This window comes from Protopterus annectens, chromosome 5.part1 (assembly GCF_019279795.1).
Source record: "Protopterus annectens isolate FY-2018-M chromosome 5.part1, PAN1.0, whole genome shotgun sequence".
Classification (NCBI taxonomy): Eukaryota; Metazoa; Chordata; order Ceratodontiformes; family Protopteridae; genus Protopterus; species Protopterus annectens.
Genome location: NC_056736.1, coordinates 448,444,795 through 448,472,653, shown reverse-complemented (window position 1 = coordinate 448,472,653; position 27,859 = coordinate 448,444,795). Strand labels below are relative to the sequence as shown.

The following is a 27,859-nucleotide window of genomic DNA, read 5'->3' as shown; positions in this document are numbered from 1 at the left end:
GCACATTTCCATATTTTTTTTAGGATTAACTAATACGCGGGTTTTTACAGGTTTTAACCTATATTTATACCAACACTTACATTTATAGGTTGTATTTAATGTTGTGTTTTATGTATTATGTTTTATATACTATGAATTATAACATTGCTAAAGCATTTGATTTGACATAAGCTAATTTATTTAATTAAATGGTTGACCAATGAAAAGCAATGATGTGGTATATTAAGTGTATGGTTACTTTTAGCAGATGATTCTGATGAAGTCTCCCGAGTGGAGATGAAAGCACTTAATCTACTGTTTTACTATTTTACTGTTTTGTTTAATAAATAATCAATTCGTGCCACTGGAGCTTGCCTGTAGAGTTATTTGGAATTTATACTCTTCTGAATAGAAGAGCTCTAAGGAGGGACAGCCTTTTATTGGTATCTGCAAAGTCTGTTTTTTGGCTTTGTGGTTCATGGAGCGTCATTGTGGAAAGTAATGTTTTGGTCAGGCATACTAAAAATGTTTTTGTGAAATAAATGTAATCTAATAAATGTTAGCAAACCTAAGATCCGCACTAGCCATGGAATGAAACTCATTCCTAATCTGATGGATAAACCTAAATCCATCAGATTTATCAATCATACCTTGACAATACAGAACATCTCAGCTCCATAAATTGAATCATATGGAGAATAGTTGCAATAGGAATAAGCAATATTTATATTATTTTGAACAGCTATAGTACTACTGTAGATTAGACAGAATTCTAATACAATTTAAATGTCTACTTACTGTGTAAGCAATTAATATTTACATGAAAGATAGATGACAAGCAATTCAATCATAGTAAAGTAGGATGTATCATATATAAAACATCAGTAAAAGATTATAGCACACAGTTATTTAACATTCACCCTTACTGATGAAGTCTTTCAAAACATATTACTTAATATAAATAGATGGTAATATATATATATACCTAATGTTTATAATACAATGTATTTTACTAGATATATCATAAGTTATATTTCATTGTTTGCCAGCATTTAAGTAATTCCTTTGTTTGTTGCTAACTTACTTAAAGCATTGCTTGTTTTATTGTAAACATTAATGAAAGTTAGTGCATTTTAATTATCAGTGCATCCCTCTTCCCCCCATTTCCTACAAACAAGGATTTTCATATCTGTCATTTATTATAAAATGAGTGAAATTATAGGTTAAAAACAACAAATTCGCTTATTGTGATTAATGATTACAAGTTCCCTTTCCATACTTATAAATTGCCATTTTATGGCATACACTGAAAGCTTTTAGATTTAAATGGCAACATTCTATTTTGTATAATCAGCTCAATTTAGTACCATCTTTTCAGAATGTGACTGTTGCATTCTGTTATATTCCTAGTTCAGGCTTCTATTGTTTCCCTTGAACAACTGTCAGTTTGATGTCATGTATAAAACATTAGTTACCTTGGTAACAGCTTAAGTATTATGTATGGTCAAGATGCATTACAAAACCACAATTCAAGTTAAGCAATTACATGACTTTTTATGCATATTTACTTACAAGAAAATCATCATGCTTCCCCCCTTGGTGCTGAATGTAGTGCATGTCATTTATGGCAAGTTAAGACAGCAGTGTTATTGTATACAAGCCCATGTTATTAAATCCTGCCCATGTTTTTAAATCCTATCTTTAATATCTAAATTCAGCAGACTGCTTCATCTTATATGACGATTATATATTTTATGTCTAGATTTACTATAATCGTACATTACATAACTATTGTGTATGTGTGTTTTTTTTTTGGCTGTTCAGTTATTTGACAGACCACAAGCTGTAATGTTTATTATTATTAGCTCCTTCCAAGCATGTTTATACAATCCATAGACTTGAAATTATGAGACCCTTCTAGTTTCTTATTTGTTATACTTCCATCCTTACATACACACATCAGTACTTCAAGCACGGGTAACAATGCCCATCCAGTTTTGCCAGAATACCATTTACTAGTTCATGTAGTGTTTCCAGGCTGTTCTTAAAAGATCCAAACCAATATTTTTCCTGTTCCATTTTACCAGCCTGTTCCATGCAGTGGCCACTCTGCCAGTGAACCACTCAGACTTTCCATTTCCACAGATATTTCCACGAAGGAAATCTGATGACTCTCTAGCACTTCCCGGCAACCCCAAACATCCCTAGAATTAGCTATCTCCATTTGCCCAACACGTCCAAACAAGCTCACTTCCCAGACCACTACAAAGGGTACTGCACAAGACCAAGTGTTCCTAGTCTTTCACAATAACTCAGACTTCTACTCTTATGAAAGTCCTTAATGTATTTGGACCAAAATGCATTTTAAATATAAAATTGCGCTTTTTTTTTAATATCAAGAATAAACTTAATGAGCTAAACGAAGTGTCGAGAGACCATCAATATGTGCACATGTGGTTTAAAACAGCCCTTTTATTATATATTTTTTAAAACCAAAAACGCCACTGCCAAGAATCATCTCGGAGATTCCTCAGAGCCATTAAGAATTAATGTCACTGTCTCAGTTACCATAGCAACCTGGGAATGTGTTTCTGTTAGTGTGTCTGTGTAATGCATACCAGAGGCTCGTGACGCACCTGAAGCAACTTCAAGCCTGAATTCCCTCCCTTTCAGCGAGGCAGCAGCCAGGAAAAGAACAGAGAGCAAACGGATCAAAACCTCCCAACAAACCACCATAACAAGAGACAACACACTCCTTTAGCCCTCCAACCTCTCACCCAACAGACATACAAACAAACCATTCTCTGCCAAAATATCCCAAAATCACAGTTCTATCCACCCCCCCTTTCCCCTGGATCCAGGCTAAAACACCAAATGTCTCTTTCTAATACACAAAACATCAGTAAACCTCGATCACAAGTCACAACTCCACAGCTTCCCAGAGATGAAAACGGCAACATATTACAGCTGCCAGACACAACTGCATCCACATACACCATGTCAGGCTTAATCAAACAGCACTCAAAGCTGATACCTGTCATAATTGATATTAACTATGTTTAGACATAATAATGACGGCATTTGTACTAGCTGCCAGACACAGCTGCATCCACGCACACCATATCAGGATTGATCAAACAGCACTCATAGCTGTGACACCTGCCATAATTGATATTAACTATATTTAGACAGAAGAATGATGACATTTGTACTAAGAACTTACTACTATTATTTAACCAGGATAAACATGACATTTCTAAATCATACTTTAAAGAAGGCATTAGCCTCCACACCAGCATTATTTTTCAAAACACTCTGCTACTGCCATTATATAAGATGTTAATTTGTTACATTTGAGTCTGAACTCAGATGACTGGTACCTTGCTGAATTACTTAAATTATTATAAGTAAAATCAATGAAAAATGAACAAGATAAGTATTCAGTGAGTTCAAGTAGGGGAATAGAAACTTGTTATGTTTTTATTATACGTTGCTTTGTTTGGCTTATATATAATGTAAATAGTAAGCCATGTTGACCTACCTTTGTTTGTGAAGAATTATTGGGACTCTTTGAACATTCTGAATAAATCACTACTGTTTCTCAGTTGTTTAAAAAATCTCTTTTTTTAAATAAAAACAGATGGCAAATGATGTACCATATCAGTTGATACTTTGAGAGATGTAGTTGTATGTTTTTTTTTTTTGGACAGCTATCTTGGAATCATTTTTTTGTTTCTTCTTTCTAGCATCAGTCCAAGGATGTGTTTCTTTTATTCTTTTAAGACTAGGGGCCACCCATTCCATTTCATCTGGGATAGACACTATGTTGTTTTTGAAGAATATAGTAACTTCGTCTAAGTCATTAAAGGTTCTCATCTCACTGGCAAAAAGTATTATCATCTTGGCTGGAAAGGCCAGCTGTGCTTTAATGTTGTTTTATTTCAACAGTTTTATTATTGGCCAGGCTTATTTCCTTTGTTCTAGTATTCTGGAAGAATAATCACTGTCAAACCTTATCAGGCTTTGATTGTATTTTAAGGGCGATTTTCTCCAAGCAGATTTTAATATTAGTTCCTTGTCCTTGTCCAGCAATGAAATAAATTTTATAACTATGGATCTAGGTGGAGTATTTGAGTTAGAAGCAGGTTTCCACAGTGCTCTAAGCGCCCTTTAAATTCCAAATTAAAGTCCCTCTTTCAAGTCTAAAAATTCAGGAATCCAGGTTAAGAATGAAATAATACAGAAATAAAGTCCTCGACTCTGGATTAAGTGACCAGCGATAACAAAGAAGAGGCAATAAGTAAAATAAAACTCACTGGATACACACGGCACGTAACTCTATTTAGAAAAAATTGGGAGCGCTTTCGCAGAGTCCTCTCTGCTTCATCAGACAAATTACAGCAGTTAAAACTTAATTTAAATAGTGATGCATCATGGTATCAACCAATCAATTCCATGTAAAAATCAATACACCAAATAATAATACTTAAGGTATAAGAAAATATACATATAAATATATATAAAAAACACAGAGGCTGTATAGAATGTGGGGTACATTTCTAACATTTTCTAGTTAGAATATTAAAAGCTATATAAAAAAGCATAAAAATACTAAACTAGAGCATCAGTGCTTCAAGGCCCTATTTCTAAGAAATGGTTTTAAAGAAACCTTGAAGTTTAGGCCAGGTGGTCTCTGTCTGCTTGGAACTTAATCCATTCTTTTTCCAAAGCTTCAGTATTGGTATTAATATTTCCACCTCTTATTTCTATGGACAATATGGAGAACCAGGAACTTAAAAGTGTGCGTTCCCTTCTTGCATCACATGCATTGCTAATGCATTGCTTTCTTTTTGGTTTCTAATATCTCTCATATGTTCTAAAATTCTGACCTTCAATAATCGATTTGTTTTGCCTATAATTTTAGTACTGTTAATTAATATTCAAAGCATTGAAAAGCAAATGTTCAATGCCAACATTTCAACCAATAAACTTATTGGAAACCCAAAAGATTAAAAAAAGATAACAGTTCACTTTTGTGATCCACTAAGCAAAACCTGACCACTAAATCCAGACCCAATTTGTCTGGACAATGACAATGGTATGGAAAGTTTTTCTAAGGCAAGGTGTAGCTATGGGAGCAGGGGTAGGATAAGGGTTAGGTATAGTAAGGATGGGCAGGTTTCCAGTACTTCCTTACTCAAGTGTGCTAACCCTAACCCTGCCGTTTACATTGAAAAATCTTTTCTGTAACACTACAACACACTCAAACACCAAATGTAACACACATGCCTTAATCTGCCTTCTTCTCTAGCCCTTACTCTAACCCTAACTTACAAGCACTGAGACATACAATCCCACCCTTTAAATAAAGTGTGTTCTCCAGTGATTGCGTGTGTGCTTAAACACCCGAAAAAATACTTGCCTTCCACAATCAATCTTCCTCCTTTCAATGGATGCACCACTCAATCATACCTGCACCTGATCAAAAGTGCCCTTGACCAGTTGGGCCAAATACTTCACCCTGCTGACCAAACAGACTTGAGACAAAGTGAAGGGAACCCACTCACATACAGTGTGAAACAAACATTGCTTACATATAATAAATGCAAAGAAAATCGTGCAGTAAGAATCAGGTTTTGGGAAACTAATTCTTACCTGCAAGGCATGAGGATTTATTCCGAGAGATGAAGCAATGTGTGTTGAAGCAGACATGGGCTCATGCTCCTCTGCAATCTCATCCCCTGTCATGTCGTCTGGAATTGGCTCCTGTGTAATATCAATCATATCACTATCCAGCTCCGTCACTCTCCCGAGTTGTTCAACAGGAGGACTCTGTACCTATTAAGGAGATAAGAGCATGGTTACAGTCATTTACAGAACAAATTTAGAGACATAGTTGTGTTAGAAATGTACCATAAATGTACATGCTTGAGAATATTCAGGGTTGGAGTAGTGATTCTTGGGATTCTTGCCTGCAGAAGCTTGATGACAGGCCTGATTCCCAGAACTCTTCATCCTTCGATCTTTTGGCCTGTCATCTCTACTTCATTGATGTGAGGTGGTACAAAGGGCTGTTGGACTGAGTTTTTCTTTGTGGCTGCACATTTTAGTAGAAAGTTACCAGAGGACAAGTCACCAGAGGATGACCCAACACAAGGGACAGGAAAAGTAATCAGGTGGCCTGGAAGGTGGAAGCAGCTTATGTGGGTACCCACTTCAACTCAGTGGTGTCCAGATAAGACAGGATATGAATCGAAGGAAACAGCACCACAACAGTTAATATATTCAGACATTTACAATTCTGTCAAGTTCCTAATACAACTGCACTTTGTTCATCATACTCTTTATTGTTGCAGTACTGCCTCCTGGAAAGACTCCTAGAGCCCATGGAGCAGAGGGCTGCTAGCCCCAAAGGAGGCAAGGAACAACAGCCATGGAAGAAAGACCATGCTAAAATCTGTCCTAGCTCTAGAAGTACTCTCTAATGTTTGAAAAAGATGTGCATGAAGAATCAAGGCAGACGTCTTCAAGGTAGACTGGATACTAAACTCCTCCATGAAATGCAGTGATAGCTGTTATCAGCCTTGGGGAATAAGGCCTCACATGTAGAGAGAACTTTTACCATGATGGTAGTAAAGATGCAACACACTTAATTTGCCTATGGTCTGCTTGCTAACATCTTTCCCATGCTTTTGGCAAAATAAATTAATAAATTATCAGATTTCCAATGTATTGTTCTGCCCAAGTAAAATCTTAGTTGTCTATGGACATCTGGTGAAGGCAGGATTTCTCCCCTTACTCTGAGGTGATGGAAAGAAAACAGAGATATGAATGACTAGTTTAAAGATATATCTGCACAACCTTAGGCGTAAAGGAAGGATTAGTACTTAGTGTGACTTCTCTCCTTGTGAAAGAACAGAAAAGGCATCTTACACAAGTGCCTGCAGTTCAAATCCTTGTAAAAGAAGTTAAAGCCACCAGCAGTCTTCCAGGATGTGATCTTGACAGCACTGGAAGCATCAGGCTCAAAAGGGGTCAGTGACCTTCTAAACCAAAGTTTAGATACCATGCTGGGGAAACTTCCTTTCTGGGTCGTCTTAAATGTAAAACTCCTTTAAGGGGACTGCTTAACCAGCAACTGGAAATGCATGTACAACTAGCAAAGCAAAAGATAAACCCATTTTGTACAGGTCATACAGATGAGGGAAAAAACAGTCGCACCTGAGCAACATTATGGTCATGGCATCTGTTGTGGCATCACAGAGACCCCTTTTTCCATTTAACTAAGCATAATTGCCTTGATTAAAGTTTCATCTTCTCCAAGAGGAATGTGTTTTCAGACAAAGTACAACTGTGTACCTACCATAAATGTAAATGTTCGAGTGTATTCATTGTTGCAGTCATTACACTTGGGTTATCCTGCAGTCGGCCTGAATTCCAAAGCCCTGGTTGGTTGCTGTCACCTCTTCCATGACGTAAGTGTGCCAGGGGTATAACAAGATGCAGACGAGATTTTCTTCAGTTTTTCTTGCCCCAGATGTCAGGTGCCCACAAGAAGGTAGGCAATACATATTGCTTATAAAAACATACAGTAAAATAAAAACAATACCTTCATCTACAAGCAAATACACCACATAGGTTGTATAGGATAGAGAAGTATAGATAAGTCCCAGCAAAGAATGGGGGATGGAGGGTGGGTAACCTGGACTGCAACAGTGAATACACTCTAACATCTACATTTATGATAGGTACACAACTGTACTATGTTCGTGTTTCACTGCTGCAGTCATTACACTTGGGCTGAATCCCAAAGCTGAGGTAGGGCGGCTGGGTCTAAATAGGATTAGGAGTGGCTATGAGGCCCTGCAGGACTGCAGTGGCAAAGCCTGCTCTGGATTTAGAGTAAAGAGGTAAGTGATAATGCTTGGTAAAAGTGTGCACTGAACTCCAAATTGCAGCCTCCAAAATTTCCTTGGTTGGTACTCCTCTGAGAAAGGCTGCTGAAGTGGCTGCTGCCCTGGTAGAATGTGGCCTAATATTCTTAGGCACTGACTTGCCATGCTATGCATAGCAGAAACGAATAATGTCCTATCCATTTGGAAATAGTCTGCTTTGAGATAGCCTTTCCTTGTGATCCTGCAGCATATGCTACAAACAGTTGCTCAGCTTTTCTGAAAGCTTTTATTTTGTCCAAGTAGAAGCGTAGCTGCCTGTGTATGTCCGAGTGCAGAAGTCTCTCCCCCCTTTATTCTGGGGATTTGGATAAAATGTTGGCAAATTAACGGTTTGGTTAAGAACCTCACTGGATACTACCTTTGGCATAAATGTTGGGTTTGTCCTTAGAGAAACCCTGTCCGGATGAAAAATGATAAAAGGTTGCACTGCCATTAATGCGTGTAACTGACACTCTTCTTGCTGAAGTTATTTCTAGGAGCACAGCAGTTTTCCATGATAAGAATTTTATAACAGCTGTATTGGCTGGCTCAAAAGGAGGCAGTGTGAGCTTTTCCAAGACAAAGTTGAGGTCCCATGTAGGTATCGGTGCTCTCCTTGGGGGTCTTATGTTTTTTGCCCCACTGAGGTATGTCTTAGCAGTGGATGAGAGAAAACAGGAGGTTCCGTATTGTAATGAGCTGAAATGGCAGAGGCATGGATCTTAACTGATGAGAAGGATAGGCCTTTGTCCAGCATCTCAGTTAGGTATTGTAAAATCTGAGGAATATTAGGAACAAGTGGTTCAAGTCCTTGTGCCTGGTTCCAAGCACAGAATCTCTTCCATTTTTCTGCATAAGATTTCCTGGTGCTGGGCCTCCTGGCTTCCAAAATGACATCCATAACAGCTTTAGAGAGAGGTGTGTTCTGAGTGGCTATATTATTTGCCATGCAGCCAGATTTAAGGTTCTGAATTGGCTGTGCAGGATCTGATTGTTTTGTTAAGACAGAAGATGAGGAATTTGAGGTAAAGTCCAGGCTGGGCCTTGAGACAAGCTCTTTAGGATTGGGTACCAGTGCTGGCGTGGCCAGTCTGAGGCAATCAGAATCATTTTTGGCTTCTCTTGTCTGACTTTTAGGAGCACCTTGGGAAGGAGAGGCAGTGGTGGAAAGGCATAAACTGTTAGGGTTTTCCAGCTGAATGATAGAGCATCCACTTTCCATGCTTGTGAGTGATAAGTCCTTGTGCAGAATCTCTGTAGTTGGCAGTTGTGAGGGGAGGCAAAAAGATCTATGTCTGGGCATCCCCATTTCCTTGTTATCATGCTGAAGACCTGTGGATCTAGTTTCCACTCGTGGGGGTCCGCGAGGTTTCTGCTTAGTTTGTCTGCCAGTGTATTTTTCTTTCCTGGCAGGAATTGTGCCTACAGATGTACTTGATAGGTCAGTGCTGTGTTCCACAAAGTCATGGCTTGCCTGCAGAGGGGGTAGGAATGTATGCCCCCTTGTTTATGTACCACATAACTGTAGTATTGTCTGTCTTTAGTAATAGTTGTCCTGGATGTAGTAGATCCTTGAAGGCTGTCAGGGCATTCTGTACAGCTAGCATCTCTTTTTGATTGATATGAAGATGCATTTGGTCTGCGGGCCACGTGCCCTGAATACATTTTCCTGCCGTGTGCCCCCCAGGCATAATCCTACGCATCTGTTGTTAGTGTCTGCCTGGCTGTGGGTAAAGTGAAAGGCTGTCCCTTGTTGTGGTGACAGGCCAGTGCCCACCATCGAAACTCCTGTTGCAGGCAGGGAATAAGAGATATTATTGTTTCCAGGCTGTGGCAATGTTGAGTCCAAACACTTTTTAGAAACCATTATAGCTTCCTCATATGCAGTCTTGCATATGGAATTAGCTGGATGCCATGAAGCCCAAAGCCTGCAGAATTTTTCTTGCAGGTCGCTGGGTCTTTGTTGCCATCATTTGAAAGTAATGAGTCAGTTGCCTTTGCTAGTCTGGCGTGAGATAAGCCATCTGGGCAGTTGCATTTAAGCTTGCACCCAGGAATATTATCTCTTGAGAAGGCACTAGTTTTTATTTCTTTTTGTTTACTGTGTACCCTAGGCAAATTAGTAATCTTTTTCCAAACGCCAGATGCTTTAGTAGAATGTCCTTGCTCTCTGCTTGAATAAGGCAGTCATCCAAGTAGGGATATTTTTGAATTCCTTTTTGTCTGCAAAATGCAATTAATGGTGCCAGGGATTTTGTGAAGACCCTGGGCGCAGTAGATAAGCCAAAGGGCAGTACAGAGAATTGGTAATGCATTGAGCCAGCTATGAATATGATGTATCTTCTGCAAGATTGTCTGACTGGGACATGCAGATATGCCTCTGAGGTCCAAAGTAACTAGCCAAGCCTTCTTGGCCAGCATGGGTAGAAGTTGCTGCAGTGTCAACATTTTGAATTTTGGAACATCCAGGAAAGTATTTAGAATAGACAGGTCCAGTATTGGTCTCCAGGCGTTGTCCTTTCTGGGTACCAAGAAAAGTCTTGGGTAAAATTATTGCCCCTGTTCTTGCTGTGGTACTTTCTGAATAGCTCTCATGTCCATGAGAGCAGAAATTTGTTTTTGTGCCTCTGCCCATTGATTTTGTGGCAGATCTGGCATACCTTTTGACCTTGGTAGTGAAAGTGGAACCTGCAACTCTGAGAAACAATATTCAGTACCCATTTGTCCTGGGTGATCATGTGCCAATTTTGTGAGAAAAGTGCTAGTTTTCCCCCTAAGGGTGCTGCCAAAAGGTAAATGCTTGCCATCTGTAGAGGAAAGTCATTGGGACTGTTTCCTATAAGGTTGTGATTTGTCTTCTCCGCCTTTGGGGGCTGAAGCACCCCATTGTTTAGGTCTGTATGAGCCTTGGGGCTTAGATCTGCCTCTTGAGCATCTGTATCTGCCACTTTGTGGCCTGTCTGACACTGGAAAGGACCAATTTTTTGAAGGCCAGTTCCTGCTAAATCTAGGTGGCTGAACCTGTGAGAAATCCTTTACTGTCTGCATTAATTTTGCTTTATACTCCATTTTCTTTACCACCTCTTCTGCCTTAACACCAAACAAAGTATCATGCTGTAATGGAGCATCCAATAATAAGAAGTTATGTACCTACCATAACGTTCCATGTTAGTTGTCTTCTCTCGCCTTCTTTCTTGCTTGATGGGTTCGGAGCCGATCCCTCGGCTCAGACCTCGGCGACATGCTAAGCTCGAGAGTCACTTTTACCAGCTCGAGGCAGCCCCATATCCCATGATGCAAGGCGGTAAGTACCCAGATCTCGTTTGTTGACAAAGGGCAATAGCACCAAGCATAAAATACTTCCCAAAGGAAGAAGAAACTTACAGATGGAAAAAGGACCAGGTCTGAATGGTCTTTAGCATAATAGTTTCTTATACAAGGTCTGTCCAGGCCAGGGGAAGGAGGGAGGCATGAGAAGACAACTAACATGGAACGTTATGGTAGGTACATAACTTCTTAATGTTAAGTTGTCAATCTCATTCTTGCTTGATGGGACCGTCCCTAGCACCTCTATCCTGGGTGGCTCAATGGAACAAACTCTTGAGGACTGTAGAGCCAAAACTGGCTCTGTCCCTGGAGGCCAAGTCCAATTTGTAATGGGAAACAAAAGTGTGAGGAGTAGCCCAAGTGGCCGCTGCACAAATAGTGTCCAAAGGAAGTCTAGCTTGAAAAGCTGTAGAAGTAGCTAAGCTCCTAGTTGAATGTGCTTTAGGTTTTGAGCACAGCTGTTTTCCCCTAAATTTCAGAGATGACAAGAAAGCCATCTGGACAAAGTCACTTTAGAAACAGGAAGGCCTTTTTATTATCCGCATAGGAAACAAAAAGTTGATCAGATTTTCTAAATTTTTGTTCTGTCCAAATAATATCTAAGTTGACGATGGACATCAAGATAATGTAGCTTTTGTTCAGCTCTATCTGAATAGTTAGGGAAAAATACCGGAGATTAATGGATTGATTCAAATTGTTCTTTGAAGCGACCTTAGGTAAAAGGTTGGGTTAGTTCTCAAAGATACTCTGTCTTTGTGAAAACCAAATAGGGTCGAACCGAAGAGCATGAAGTTCAGACACCCTCCTGGCAGATGTAATAGCCACTAGAAATAACGTTTTCCAAGAAAGATATTTCAGGGAACAAGAAACAGCTGGCTCAAGGGGGAAGAATCAAGGATGTCAGCACTAAATTTAGATCCCACTGAGGAGGAGGATTCCTGATTGGAGGTTTTAGTAGGAAAATTCCTTTCAAGAAGGCCCTGCAGAGCCTATGGGACATAATATTATGATCTGCTATCCCGACATGAAAATTGGAAATAGCAGCCAATTGAACTCTGACTGTGGAAGAAGAGGAGCCTGCATGAAAAATCTCTGCTAAGAAGTCCAGAACTGCCTGAACAGGGGCAGTAAAAGGATCAATATTTTGGGCCTTAGCCCAATAAGAGAAACGTTTCCATTTGCTTGTGTAAATCCTCCTGGTAGAGGATTTTAGTGAAGCTACTATGATGTCTCTAACTGGGTTAGAGATCAAAGGAAGCCTGGCTAAGGAAGGAAGTGGAGCAACCATGCTGTGAGGTTGAGAGAAGGGATTGACCGGTGCAGCTGACGGGATTGGTGAATCAGAAGATCTGGCACTGGGTCCAGATGCCACCGGTGCACCAAAAGGTGATGATGGAGGAACGGGAACCAAACTTGTCGAGGCCAGTAAGGGCAATGAGAATCAATTTGGCTCTCAAAACGGTAGCTTTCTGGATCACCTGAGGGATCAGAGGAAATGGAGGGAAGGCATAAAGAAGTCCCTGGGGCCAATCCTGGGTCAGAGCGTCCCTGTGGGGATGGCCTGATAGAGGGAAGAGGCTGAAGAAGTCTGGACATTTGCTGTTTTGGGGAGTAGCAAAAGATCGCAACATGGACCCCATTCCAGAAAAATCTCTTCCGCTATAGATTGCTTGAGAGACCACTCGTGAGGCATGAGGATAGCTCTGCTCAATCTGTCCGCTATAATGTTGGTTTTCCCAGGATATGCGTTGCTACCAGAAACCGATGAGAGGAGATCGCCCATTGCCAAAGTCTGAGCTTCTCGACACAAGGGGTAGGACTTGGTTCCGCCCTGTTTGTTGATATACCAAACTACAGACATGTTGTCTGTGTGGACTGCAATTGTCCCTGGAAGAAAGTCGTTGAGGGCTTGCAACGTTAAAAGCACTGCTCTCATCTCCAGGACATTTATGTGCAGATGGTACTCGAGCAGTTGCCACGTCCATGAACCATCCTGCCCTGATAATGACCCCCACCCGATCAGGGAGGCATCCGTGGTGACAGTGGCTATCGTGGACGGAGGTACAAAGCACCTGTCTTGGTGAACCTGAGACTATGTGATCCACCAAGCAAGATGCTCTTTGCATGTCTGTGTCACCAGAATCTGGTGACGCATTGAAGTTGCTGGTATGACCACTGTGTGAACAGCATCCACTGAAGAAGGCGCATGTAGAATCGAGCCAGGGAAGAAGAGTAATGGCCGCAGCCATGAGACCTAATACCTTTAGAACCATTCTGGCCTGTATTTTCTTGCTGGCCAGAATGATCCTGACATGAGTCTGAATGTCTGAAACTCTTTGTTCTGTAAGGGTAGCTGACATCCGAACAGTGTTTAAGTTTGCGCCTATGAAGGTAATAGACTGGCAGGCTGATAAGGATGACTTTTAGTTGATTGAGATGCCCAAATGAGAACAAAGGTCTATTGTGTAATCCCTGGCTTGTATAAGCTGATGCCTGGTGGTGGCTGACAGGAGCCAGTCGTCGAGATACGGAAACACCTGGAATCCTTGACGTCTCAGGTGAGCCGTGACCACTGCCATGCATTTGGTGAACACTCTGGGGGCTGTAGTGAGACCAAAGGGCAGGGCTCTGAACTGGAAATGACTGGACCCCAGCCGGCGGAGAAATCTCCTGGAGCGTCTGTGAATTTTGATGTGATAGCGCATCCTGAAGATCTATTGAGCACATCCAGTTGTCCTTCTGTAAGAAGGGCAGAATTGACTGAAGAGTGACCATTCGAATCTTGTCTTCCTGACAGACTTGTTGAGTCTGCTGAGATCCAATATTGGTCTCCAGTCTCCCGTCTTTTGGGGACCAAAAGAACCTTGAGTAGATTCCGGCTCTGAATGGTCTATTGTAACTGGCTGAATGGCTCTTTTTGCAGTAGTTTTGATTTCTGACTCTGCAATCTCCCTTAGACCGGTGGTACATCTGGAAGGGAACTTGAGGGAAGGGACTTTCCTCGAAAGGAATTATGTAACCCTTGGATATGATCGACTGTACCCATCTGTCTTGGCGAGGGAATGCCAGGCTTCTGGGTACAGTGATAATCTTCCCGACTGCCTCCAAGGAGGGACAGCGGCAACACCTCAGGGATGCTGAAAGGGCTGGTCAGAGAGAGGCTCCCTGTTTCCCTGGTTCTTGGACCCCTCTGCCTCTAGAGCGTCTGTTATTGTTACCCCTCTGCCTCTAGGGGTAAACTGACCACGTGAATCAGTGACTCCTTGGGATTTACGGAACCACATCTTCCCACCCTTCTGTCCTTTGGGATAAGGCCTAGAAGGGGTGGAAAACGGACTCCAACAGCAGAAAGAGTCTTGCCGTCCTGCTCGCACCTGGTCAAGGTTTCCTTCACCTGAGGGCCAAACAAAGCTGACCCATCAAAGGGAGAATTTGTGAAGGCGCCTTAAAGGGATCCAAAAATCACATAGCCGCATCCAGGCTTGGCGTCTAAGAGCCACACCTGTGCCTGCGGCTCTACTGCTCCATCCGCAGCATAAGATATTAGCCGCATGGAGGAGTTTGCAATGGAATTGAGGGTTCCTAGCTGAGAAGCAATTTTTCTTGAGCCCCTGCAGCTGTAGGATCCTGAACTACTCCCAGCTCCTTCAGGATATCCCTCTGGAGTCTGGTGAAGTGACATAGGTAATTCAGCGAGAGCAAAGGTCACTGAGGAAAACATCCGCTTACGTACCTATCCATGGTCCTAGAGTCCTTATTAGGAGGATGGACGGGCACGGAAGGATCTGCAAATTCCTTTTGGTGGCAGCCACCACCATGGCATCAGCGGGGACACCCTTAGTAAGGAATTGTTTGTCACTCGGGGCAGTGATAAATTTTGAAGGCCTCCTAGGGACTGGCTCTACAGAGTCAGGAGCTGCCCATTCGTGCAATAACCTGCATAAGGGGTCGAAGGCGGAGACACCCAGGAGGTGGAGGGCCGAGATCCAAACGCCTCTAGGTATACTGACTCATCCTCAGAGGGATTGTTGGTGGGCCAGTTTCCCCTCTGTTTCAGAAGTTCTAGGATGTCTGAGAAGGAGACATCCTCAGAGGATCTAGGGGATCCCTCTGACTCATCAAAGTCAGTATCCGAGTGACAGACTCGGGAGTCTACATGCTTCCTCTTACAAGTCCTCTTCCTAGGAGGATCTCCCGAAACATCAGGAGAATCCTCGGAAGAGGGGAAATTCCCAATGGGGAAACCTGAGGCGGAGGATCTCTGGGTCCTGTAGCAAGAGAAGTGGCAGAGATGTCAACAGGTACTATAGAGGAAGGAGCTACGGAACAGACTGCTGACTGATACCAGTGGCCAGTACACTCTTCATCACCTCGAATGCTCCCCTCCCAGGCAGGTCCGAGAGAACCCGCTCAAGAGCTAGGAACTCCAGGGACCACCGAAGGGAAGTCTCGAGGCAGATGTCGGAGCCGAGCTCACCAGGCCGAGGCTCCAAGGGAAGAGCGGGTTCGACAAGGGTCCGATGCCACTCACCCCTCGGAGGAGACCATGGAAGCCCGACCACGAATCCCTCTAAGGAAGGTCTCAAGAGGAGATAAGAGTAGAGGCTGAAGGAACAGAAGGGGTATCCGTCCTCCAGCAGTAGCAGTAACCATTCCGAAGACTCCAACTCCAAGCTCTGGGGTAGAGTTGAAGGAGGAACTGTAACAGGTGTGGACCAACAGTCGTCTGTTGAGACGGACTGTGTAACATTTGGGCCAGTACCTGTGACTTGAGTAATCTACTGACCACTCTCTCTAGGTCATGATCTGACAACCTGGATGACCTTGAAGATCGGCTCCGATGGCTCCGTTCGATAGAAGAGGTGAAGCCGAGCGAAAGTATCGGCTCCAAGGAAGGAGACCGACCTCTCCCTGGAATGAGCCATCGGGTCCGATACTATAGATCCTGTCGAGCCGACTTCGAGCCGACAGGAAGCTCGATGTATCGGCTCCAGCGAGCCGATACAGCCACCAAAGTAACGGTGTCGGAGCCGATCGAGCCGACACCGATGCCTGTCACATGGGTGTCGGAACCGATCGAGCCGACATCGGCGGTCAATACAGATCGGCACCGATAGCCATCGGTGCCAAGCCAGAATCGGCTCCAGCGAGCCGATCTCGACTCAGTACGATCGGGGGCGAGGCCGCAGGCTTAGATACAGAAGCCTGGGCCTTGGAAGGTTTTGCTGATTTTGGTGGAGCCGACTTAGCCGGAGAGCCCTCCGGCAGAAGGCCCCTAAGAATCAGCTTATTCCGTCTCTCCTGCAGGACTCTCTGGCTGAAGGAGTGACAAATAGCACAGGAGTCCTGCAGGTGAAGAGGGCCCAGACAATACAGGCAAGAAGTGTGACCGTCTGTCAGAGACATCTTCTGACAGCACGAGTCACACTTCTTAAAACCTGAGACCCTCTCCTTTGACATGGTGCTGAAAAACACACACACACACACACACACACCAGTCAAAATTAACTTAAATAAAATACCAAAAGGTATTCTATAAAACCAACACACACACCCTAACGGGGGGGGGATGGGATAGGGAAAAGATTGACTAACAAAAAATTAAAGGAGACAGGGAATTTCTGTCAGAAAAGGTACAAAATAAACTTAAAACTATCAATAAAAGGTTTTTACTAAATGGGGCTTAAATCTCACAAAAGTGAACAACTTACCAGGAGCTGGTAAAAAGAAGACCTCCTAAGCGAAGCGGCAAACGAGATCTGGGTACTTACCGCCTTGCATCATGGGATATGGGGCTGCCTCGAGCTGGTAAAAGTGACTCTCGAGCTTAGCAAGTGCCGAGGGATCGGCTCCGAACCCATCAAGCAAGAATGAAGGCGAGTTTGACAACTTAACATTTTTGCTTTAACATGATCAGGTAAACTCTGTTCTTTTAACCAAGCATGCTTTCGAATAACAGAACCTGTAAAAATGTGGCTCTGCAAGATGCCTCTAATGAATCAAAACCACATTGCATAGTATGCTTTCCCACTTGTTCAGCTGCATGCAATAAATCCTGCATTTCCTTGTTCTCAGGACATTCAGAGCTTGTAAGCATTTTCTGTTTTAGCAAAGACGTTTAGTGTTGATATTTAAGCATATGAAACTGGCAGTTTAAAGCCCTTACAGCTAAAGTAGCAGAGGTGTAAACTTTTTTATCACATCTGTCCAGTGCTCTAGAATCCCTATCAGAGGGAACAGGGTTTTTTGCAGTGGAAGCCTTGACCCCTTTGGGACCCTGAGAAATCATTTCTGGATCAGCAGCAGGGTTTTTATAAAGACATTTATGAGAATCTGGAACCCTGTAGTACCTGTCTGGCTTAACTGGAGCAGGGGGTAAAGAATCAGGAGTCAAACTGGATTCAGATAAAACAAACAGCAATATTTAGTACAGGGGGGATACCTGTGCTGAGGCAATAAAAGAAAACCTCTGAGCCTTTTCTTGGATTCTGAATAATCCTGGCTCTCCCAATGGAAATGTTCCCTCATGGTGTGCAGGGTTTCCCCAAAAGAGTAGTCCTCAGGAGGAGAGGCTGAAGGGATCGATTCTTCAGCATCAGAGTCCTCATAGGGAGGAAGAGAATATCCCTGTTCTGAAGAGGAATCAGAAGGAAGAGAAACCTGGTCAGAGGAATCCTAGTCAGTGTCTTGCCTAGGCCTTTTATCAGGAGGGGGGATGGCAGCCCCTGATCAAAGTAATTAGGTCCTCGGCCATTTTGAGCATCTGTTTCTTTGGCATGGATGACTGTCCAGGAGAATGCTGTACTTGTTTCTTTGTCTTTAAAGGTGTTTTAGACTTTTCCTTGGCTGAAGAAGTCTTTATAGTAAGCTGTGTAGGTCTGAAATCACCCTCAGAAGCAGATACCTGCTCAGCGGCTCCGGACCCATCTGAGGGAATTGTTTCCATAGGCCCAATACCTTGAGTTACGAGAGGCCTAGCTGTCTCCACATGGGAGTCGGAGGTGGCCTGTGGCTCTGAGGTAGCGGGTGTCAGGGGCTGCGAAAGCACCTCACTGAAAACCGGCGACTGGCCTAGAAGAGGCTTCGTCGGTTTTGGACCCCGGATGCCTGTCTTTCTTTGTCCTTGCACTTTTTATGGACACTGGTCGTCGGTTGTTCCGACGGCATTATATAATTAAACCTTCGGCCAAAGTAATGAAAAGCAAAATCGAACAGACGCTTAATAGTGCGTTGACTGAATCTAGCACAAAACCGACAACTAGCAACGTCGTGGTCAGGGCCTAGGCAAGGAATACAGTAAGAATAAAAATCCTTATGAGGTATTTGCTTCCCACAAGAAATACAATTGTTAACTTTTACTGACATCGGACTGGAGCAAGAAAAAGTTTCCCCAACGGGGTACTTAGCTTTATTGAAGACTTCGGATCTGAAATTCAGATTCGAAAATCTCAGGAGTTGGCCGACCGGCACTTGCGAACTGCTTTTGCTTCGGGCACCGCGCGGCAAGAAAGACTGAAGAAAATGGTGTCGGCTGCATCTTACATACCCCTGGCACAATGACGTCAGGGAAGAGGCGACAGCAACCGACGCCGGACCAGGACTTTGGAATTCAGGCAGACTGCGGGTAGCCTGCCAGCAGGATAACCCAAGTGTAATGACTGCAACAGTGAAACACAATGAACATCGTGTCTAAAATGGATTAGTGGCAAGTCAGCCACATTACCATCCTTAAATTTAAAGCTGGGTAGAATTATAGCCCTTGTTCTAGATTAAGAAATCCAAATGCTGAGGCAGGTGAGCTTATTCTGCCCGTCAGTATCTGCAAGAGGAATGGCAAATGATACCTTAGCCAGAATAGGACTATTAACCTGTTTTGACTAGTCAATTTTTATCTTCTACAGCAACTTAGAGATCAGAGGTACAGAAAGGAAAGCAAAGAAATAGACCTACATGGGTAATGAAGTACTCAACTGTTGGCATCCTGGTACAAAGCTTATTCGACTGACTGTTACACAGACAAGCAAAAAGATCCATTTGTGGCACACACCTTCTATGAAATATGTCCAGAAATAAGTCCCTGTTCAGCATTCACTCATCAGGATCGATTTTTCTGCTATGCTGATGGCTAACACATTCTCAACGAATGCACTATGCCCTCAAGGTCAAGCCTGACCCCAGCTCACTTCCTACCAGCATTATTTAAGTCTATACAACAGATGCAAGCAAATATTCCACTGCTTTTTGATATACACAACAATATACCTTTATTCTGTGGATTGGGAAAAAAGGTTGGCAAATGAATGGACTGATTAAGAGCCACAATGGATACCACCTTGGGCATGAAAGAGGGATTGGTTCTGAGGGACACCCTGTCCACATGAAAGATGACGAAAGGCTCCACTGCCATAAGGGCCTGTAATTCAGATACCCTGCTAGCTTAAGTGATTGCTAAAAGGAAAGCTGTTTTCCAAGAAAGAAATTTTAAGTCTGCAGTAGCAGCTGGCTCAAAAGGAGGTAGAGTGAGTTTCTCCAAGACGAGACAAAGTTAAGATCCCAGGCTGGGGTTGGAGCTCTCCTGGGTGGTCTCAAATTGTTGGCCCCTCTGAGGAACTGCTTGAGCAGTGGATGAGAGAAGAGGGGAGGTTCTGTGTTATAATGAGCTGAAATGGCTGAGGCATGGATTTTAATGGAGGAAAGACAGGCCCTTGTGAAGCATCTCAGTTAAGTATTGTAAAATCTGAGGTAAATTGGGTGCTGCTGTGCTCATTCCTTGAGACTGGTTTCAGGCACAGAATCTTTTCCATTTTTCAGCATCAAATTTTCTAGTACTAGGGCTCATTGCCTCTAAAATGATATCCATCACAGGTTTGCTGAGGGATGGTAAAGGAGAGATTAAGTAATTAGCCAGGCTGTAAGGTTCAGTGTTGGAAGCTGAGGGTGCAGAATCTGGTTCTCCTGCTGAGAAAGCAGGGAAGGAGTCTGAGGCAGGTGCCATGGAGAAAATAGTGACACTGCACAGAAGGGGGTACCAGTGTTGGCGCGGCCAGTCTGGAGCAATCAAAATCATCCTCGGTTTGTCCTGTTTGACTTTTAGTACTTTGGACAGCAGAGGCAGAGGGGGGAAGGCATAGACTGATAGGTTTTTCCAGCTGAAGGACACAGCATCCACTTTCCAGACTTGTTTGTGGGGAGTCCTTGTGCAAAATTTGTCCAACTGGTAGTTCTGGCTAAGAAGCAAACAGGTCTATATCTAAGCTCCCCCATTTGCTTGTCAACATGTTGAAAATCCTTGGTTCCAGTTTCCACGTGTGTGGGTCCATGAGGTTTCTGCTTAGTCCATCTGCCAGTGTATTTAATTTTCATGGCAGGAATTGAGCTTGTATGTGCACTTGGTAGCTCAAAGGCAGTGTTCCGAAATGCCATGGCTAGTCTGCAGAGGGTGTAAGAATATGTACCCCCCTGCTTATGTACCACATAACAGTGGTGTTGTCTGTCTTTACCATTAGTTGTCCTGGAAGAATGTGGTCCTTGAAGGCTGTCAGAGCATTCTGTACAGCTAACATTTCCTTTTGATTGATATACAGGTGCATTTGACTTGGGTTCCATTTGCCTTGAATGCACTTCCCTGCCAGGTGAGCCCCCCATGCATAGTCTTATGCATCTGTTAGGGTTTGGGCGGCAGGGGGTGGTGTGAAAGGAAGTCCCTTGTTTTGGTGGCAGGCCTCTGCCCACCAAAGGAACTCTAGGCAAGGTACGATAGGAATCATTGTTTCTAGGTTTTGAGTGTGTTGACACCATAGGCTTTTTAGATACAACTGTAGTTTCCTTATATGCAGTCTTGCATATGGAATTAGAAGAATGCAGGAGGCCATGAACCCCAAGGCTTGCAGTATTTGTCTTGCAGATAGCAAGGTTTTTGTGGTCACTTGTTTGAAGTAGGTTGTCAAATGAATTTGCTTTTCTGGTGTGAGGTAAGCCATCTGGGCCAGGAATATAATTTGCTGATAGGGTACCAGGTATGATTTATTTTCGTTTATGGTGTACCCCAGACAAGTTAGAACCCTTTTAACAAAGGCCAGATGATTCAAAAGTATGTCCCAGATTTCTGCCTGAATTAGACAATCGTCCAGGTATGGGAATATTTTTTTGCCTGCAAAATGCAATAACTGGAGCTAGGCTCTTTGTGAATACCCTGGGCACAGTAGATTAGGCAAAGGGCAGTGCAGAGAACTGATAGTGCGTGTAGCCTGCTTTGAAGCCTAGGTATCTTCTGCAAGATTGCCTGATTGGGATGTGCAGGTATGCTTCTTTTAAGTCGAGTGTTGCCAACTAAGCATCTTTGCCTAGCATAGGAAGTAATTGAAGAGTCAGCATCTTGAATTTTGGAATCTTCAAAATGGTGTTTAGAGTAGACAGGTCCAGAACAGGACGCCATGAACAGTCTGTTCTGGGTACCAGGAAAAGTCTTGAGTAGAAACCTTGTCCCTTTTCCGATACCAGTTGAATAGCTCCCATGCTCGAGAGAAAGTACTTGTTTTTGGGACTCTGTGCACTGATTTGGGGGCAGGTCCGGCCACCCACTTGGTGTTGGCAACGTGTGGAAGTGAAATTTGTATCCCTGGGACACTATATTTAAAACCCATTTGTAATGGGTAATGAGTTCACAATTCTTTGCATGAAGAGCAATCTCCCCCCCCCAAAGGGGCTGTCAGATAAGTGCTTGGAAATTATAAAAGGAAGTCATTGAGACAGTTTAGCATGGGGGGGTCTTATTATTCCCAGATTTGGAAGTGGAGCCCCCCCACTGCTTAGTTCTGAGAGTCTCCTGGGACTGAAACCTGGGGGTTTTGCTGTGTCTGGGTTTGGCTTGAGAAGACCTGGAAGGGGCTGGAAAGGACCAATTCTTAGAGGGCCAGTGTCAACTAAATCTAGGAGGCTGAACTTGTAGAAAACCTTTAACAGTTTGCATAGATTTAGCTTTATCTTCCATCTTTTTAAGAACTTCCTCAGCCTTGTTGCCAAACAGGCGGTCCTGATTTAAAGGAGCATCCAACAATTTAGCTTTAACATGATCAGGCAAAGAGTGCTCCTTAAGCCAAGCATGCCTTCTGTGCACAGACCCAGTAACAGCAGCCCTGCAAGAGGCCTCTAATGAATCAAAATCACATTGCAAAGTATGTTTTCCAACTTGTTTGGCAGAATGCATTAAATCCAGTAATTCTTTATTTTCCACACAGTCAGGAATCAACATCATTTTCTGTTTAAGCAGTCCAATAACATGTTGCTGATATTTTAACATATGAAACTGGCAGTTTAGAGCCCCAATAGCCAAGGCTGCAGAAGTGTAAACCTTCTTACCCCATCTAGCCAGTGCCCTGGAGTCTCTATCAGAAGGGGTAGGATTTTTAGCAGTAGAAGCCTTAATGCCACTGGGCCCCTGTGAAACAGTCCCTGGATCTGCAATAGGATTTTTGAAAAGGAGCTTGTGGGACTCAGGGACCCTGTAGTATCTGTCAGGTTTTCAGGGAGCAGGAGGCAGGGAATCACGGGCCAAACTAGATTCCGAGAAAGCATCAACAATGTCTAGTACAGAAGGAATATCTAAAAGCCTATACTAAGGTAGGAGAAGGAAATCACTAAGCCTCTTTTTTGAATCAGAAAAATCCTGGCTTTCCCAGTGGAAATGCTCTCAGAGTATGCAAGGTTTCCCCAAAAGAAAAATCCTCAGGAGGGGAAGCAGAGGGAATAGAGTCCTCTGCATCAGAATCCTCATAAGTAGGCAAGGACAAATCCAGGTCATCAGAAGAGTCGGAGAAAACAGAATCCTGATCAGAAGGCTCAACCTCAGCCCTAGGCCTCTTAGGAGGGGGGGGTTGGCTACCCCTGATTAGAGTTATTAGGCCTTCAGCCATTCTTTTTTTTTTAGGCATAGAGGCTTGAGCATGTGGCCTGGGCATCATTTTTTTAGACATGGATCGAGATTTAGGCCTAAGTAATGAAAGAGGTGTCAATTTAACATGCAAGTCCGTAGGCCTGAATACACCCTCAGAAGCCGGTGCCTGAACAGAGGCTCCGGACCCATCCAAGGAAGAGACATCCGTGGGTTCCATAGTTGAAGCATCGCACGGCATACCGGACTCCGAATGGGTCTTAGTAGAGGCCTGTGAATCACAAGTAGCAGGTATCAGGGGCTGCAAAAGTGCCTCACTGAGTACCGGCAAACTGGCGACTGGCTTGGGAGAAGCGTCGTCGGCAGTTCTGGACCTCGGTGGCCTGTCTTTATCTTTGCGTTTTTTCTGAATCTCGGTAGTCAGACGGCTAACCGAAGACATTGCTGGATAATTAAACTGAGAACCAAAATATTTAGAGGCAAAAATATACAGACGATCGATACTGCACTGATTAAAGCACAAAAACTGACAGCAAGGTACATTGTGGTCAGGGCCTAGGCAAGTAATACAGTACGAATGAAAATCTTTGAGGTATTTGCTTTCCAAAAGTAATGCAATTATTAACTTGCAGTGACATCGGTAAGGAGCAAGAAAAGGTTTCCCCAATGGGGTACTTAGCTTTAGTTGAAGACTTCGGTTCTGAAACTCGAAAACGAAAATTTCAGGAGTCGGCCGACCCACACTTGCGAACTGCTTCGGGCACCGCACAGCAAGAAAGACTGATGTGGTGTTGGCTGCATGTTTTACACCCCTGACGACCTGACGTCATGGAAGACAGGACAGAAACCGACGCAGGACCCAAGACTTTGTTAATAAGGCTGACTGAGGGCAACCTGCAAGCAGATCACCCAAATGTAATGACTGCAAAAGTGAAACACAACGAACATCAGGGCACAAGGGCTTGGTAAGCTGTCACATTTATCATTTAGCACTAACTCGTATACAATCTTGCAAATTAATTATCAGGATGAAAAGTACAGTTTTGTACCTACCATAAATGTAGATGTTAGAGTGTTCACCCTGCTGCAGTCATCAGACTTGGGTTATCCAGCCGTCAGGTGGTCCCCGCAGTCAGCCCAAATTCCAAAGTCTTGGTCCAGCGTCGGTTGCTTTTGCTTCTTTCCTGACGTCAGTGCGCCAGGGGTATACAAGAGGCATCCGATGCCATTTTCTTCAGTTTTTCTTGCCCCAGATGTCAGGTGCCCCCATATATCTATATATATATAAATATATATATATATATATATATATATATATACACACACACACAGACAGACATATGGCAATATAAAAATCAAACAAAACCCTTAGGCACAAGCAAATACACACACAGAGGTAGTTTAGGATAAAGTGGTAGAGAAGTTCAGCTAGTTCAGAGGGGATGGAGGGAGGGTAACCTGGACTGCAGCAGGGTGAAAACTCTAACATCTACATTTATGGTAGGTACAAAACTGTACTATGTTCATCGTGTTACCCTGCTGCAGTTATCACACTTGGGTTGAATCCCAAAGCTAAGGATGGGAGGTGGAGTCAAACAGGGTTAGAAGAAGCTAGTAGGCCCTGCAAAACTGCAGTGGTAAAACCAGCTTTAGTCTTAGAGTATAGAGGTAAGTGATAGTGTTTGGTGAAGGTGTGCACTGAACTCCAAGTAGCAGCTTCCAGAATATCCTTGGTTGGCACTCCCCTGAGAAAGGCTGCTGATGTAGCTGTAGCCCTGGTGGACTGGGACCTAATGTTAGCAGGTACTGGTTTCCCATGATGTGTGTAGCAGAAACGTATGCAATGCCCTATCCATTTTGAAATGGTCTGTTTTGAGATAGCTTTTCCTTGTGATCCTGTAGCACAGGCTACAAAAAGCTGGTCAGTTTTTCTGAAAGCCTTAGTTTTATCCAAGTAGTAACGTAATTGCCTGTAAATGTCCAAAGAGTGCAGGAGTCTTTCTCCTTTGTTCTGGGGATTTGGGAAGAAGGTGGGCAAGTGAATGGTTTGGTTTAAGGCCACACTGGATACCACCTTTGGCATAAAGGAAGGATTAGTTCGTAGAGAGACTCTGTCTTGATGAAAAATGATGAAAGGTTCCACTGCCATTAGTGCCTGTAGCTCTGAGACTCTTCTAGCTGAGGTTATTGCTAGTAGTAGGGCAGTTTTCCATGAAATAAATTTTAAATCAGCTGAAAAAGCTGGTTCAAAGGGCGGCAGTGTAAGCTTTTCCAGAACAAAGTTGAGATCCCAAGTAGGTGTTGGAGCTCTCCTTGGCGGTCTTAAGTTCTTAGCCCCTCTGAGGAACTGTCTTAGGAGTGGATGTGAAAATAAAGGAGGATCCGTGCTGAAATTGCTGAGGCGTGTATCTTAACAGATGAAAAGGAAAGTCCTTTGTGTAACATCTCAGTTAAATATTGTAGAATCTGAGGGATGTTTGGATCAAGGGGGTTTAGGCCTTTAGCCTGGTTCCAGGCGCAAAATCTTTTCCATTTGTCTGAATAGGTTTTCCTGGTGCTGGGCCTCCTGGCCTCAAGAATGACATCCATAACAGCTTTGGATAAAGGTGTTGGCTGGTTGTTTAGGTAATTTGCCATGCAGCCAGGTTTAAAGTCTTGAGCTGGCTGTGTAGAATCTGATGGTCTCGCTGGGTGAGCAGGTGAGGAATTTGTGGCAAAATCCATGGTGGGTCGTGGGCCATGTTCCTTAAAATTGGGTTCCAATGCTGGCGTGGCCAGTCTGGTGCAACGAGCATCATTACTGGCCTCTCTAATCTGATTTTCAGCAGTACCTTTGCTAGAAGAGGCAGTGGAGGGAAGGCATACACTGTTAATGTCTTCCAACTGAATGAGAGGGCGTCCACTTTCCAAGCTAGTGGATGGAAGGTCCTTATGCAAAATTTTTGAAGTTGGTGGTTGTGGGGGCTGGCAAACAGATCTATGTCTGGGCGTCCCCATTTTTGAACCATCATTGCAAATACTTGTGGATCTAGTTTCCATTTGTGTGGATCCATGATGTTTCTGCGTATGTCGTCTGCCAATGTGCATCTTTCCTGGCAGGAATTGTGCTTGTAATTGAACCTGGTAAGACAGTGCAGTGTTCCACAAGGTCATTGCTTGCCTGCATAGAGGGTAGGAATGTGTGCCCCCTTGCTTGTTTATGTACCACATAACTGTGGTATTGTCCGTCTTTATTAGTAGCTGTCCTGGGTGTAGAAGGTCCCTGAAAGCTGTTAGGGTATTCTGCACTGCTAGCATTTCTTTTTGATTGATATGCAGGTGTCTCTGATCTGTAGTCCATTTGCCCTGAATGCACTGCCCTGCCATGTGTGCTCCCCAGGCATAGTCCGATGCATCTGTTGTCATAGTTTGCCTGGCTGTGGGTAAGGTGAAAGGCTGACCCCTGTTGAGGTGACATGCCTGTGCCACCATATAAACTCCTGTTGAAGGCAGGGAATGAGTGGTATCATTGTTTCCAAGCTGTGGCTGTGCTGAGTCCATACACTTTTTTCAGGTACCACTGTAATTTCCTCATATGCAGTTTTGCAAATGGTATTAGTAGTATGCAAGATGCCATGAATCCCAAGGCCTGCAGAATTTATCTTACAGGGAGTTGGGTTTTTGTTGCCATTATTTTGAAATATTGAAACAGCTGTCGTTGCTTGTCTGGCGTGAGATAAGCCATCTGGGCCGTTGTATTCAAGCTGGCACCCAGGAATATTATGTTTTGTGAGGGTACTAGTTTTGATTTCTTTTTGTTTACTGTGTACCCTAGGCAACTTAGAAGGTGTTTGACAAATGCCAGATGCTTTAAAAGAATGTCCTTGCTTTCTGCTTGAATAAGGCAGTCGTCCAGGTATGGGTATATTTGAATTCCTCTGTCTGCAGTATGCAATTCCTGGTGCCAGACATTTTGTGAAGACCCTGGGTGCAGTAGATAAGCCAAAGGGCAGTGCAGAGAATTGATAATGCGTTGAACCTGCAATGAAGCGGAGGTATCTTCTGCAATTTTGTCTGATAGGGACATGCAGGTATGCCTCCTTGAGGTCCAAAGTGACTAGCCAAGCATTCTTGCCCAGCATGGGAAGAAGCTGTAGTGTTAGCATCTTGAATTTTCGTACTTGCAGATAGGTGTTCAGAATTGAAAGATCCAGAATGGGTCTCCATGCTTTGTCCTTTCTTGGGACTAGGAAAAGTCTGGAGTAAAATCCTTGTCCTTGCTCCTTGTGCAGGTACCTGTTGAATGGCTCATGTTCGTGAGAGCCGTAATTTGTTTTTGTGTCTCTGCCCATTGATTTGGTGGCAGGTTTGGCATTCCTTTGATCCTTGGTAAGGTACAAAAGTGGAATCTGTATCCTTGAGAGACAATGTTTAGAACCCATTTGTCTTTTGTGATGATGTGCCAGTTGTCTCCAAAAAATGCTAGTTTTCCTCCCAAGGGAGCTGCCAGGAGAGATTTGCTTGGTAGTTTGAGGATAGTCTCATTGTGTTTGTTTTCTGCTAGCCTGGGGCCTGTCTTCTCCTCCTTTCTGCGTAGCAGAACCCCATTGGCGAGGTTTGTAAGGGCCCTGTGTGACTGGCCTCTGCCCCTTGGGTGTCTGTATTTGCCCCTCTGTGATCTGTCTGAAGCTGGAAAGGACCAGTTTTATGTTAGCCAATTTCTGCTGAAACGAGGGGGTTGTACCTGCAA

At 43.5% G+C, this 27,859-nt stretch overlaps 1 protein-coding gene across 1 annotated transcript in view; it reads right to left on the bottom strand.

Annotated features, from left to right (window-relative positions):
- The window catches only part of NUP98 (nucleoporin 98 and 96 precursor), a 1,998,548-nt gene that overhangs the window by 942,774 nt on the left and 1,027,915 nt on the right, over positions 1-27,859 (bottom strand). Inside the window, exon 16 of the mRNA XM_044072823.1 lies at positions 5,635-5,817. Coding sequence (XP_043928758.1) covers positions 5,635-5,817 — 183 coding nt within the window. The remainder of the gene's footprint in view (positions 1-5,634; positions 5,818-27,859) is intronic.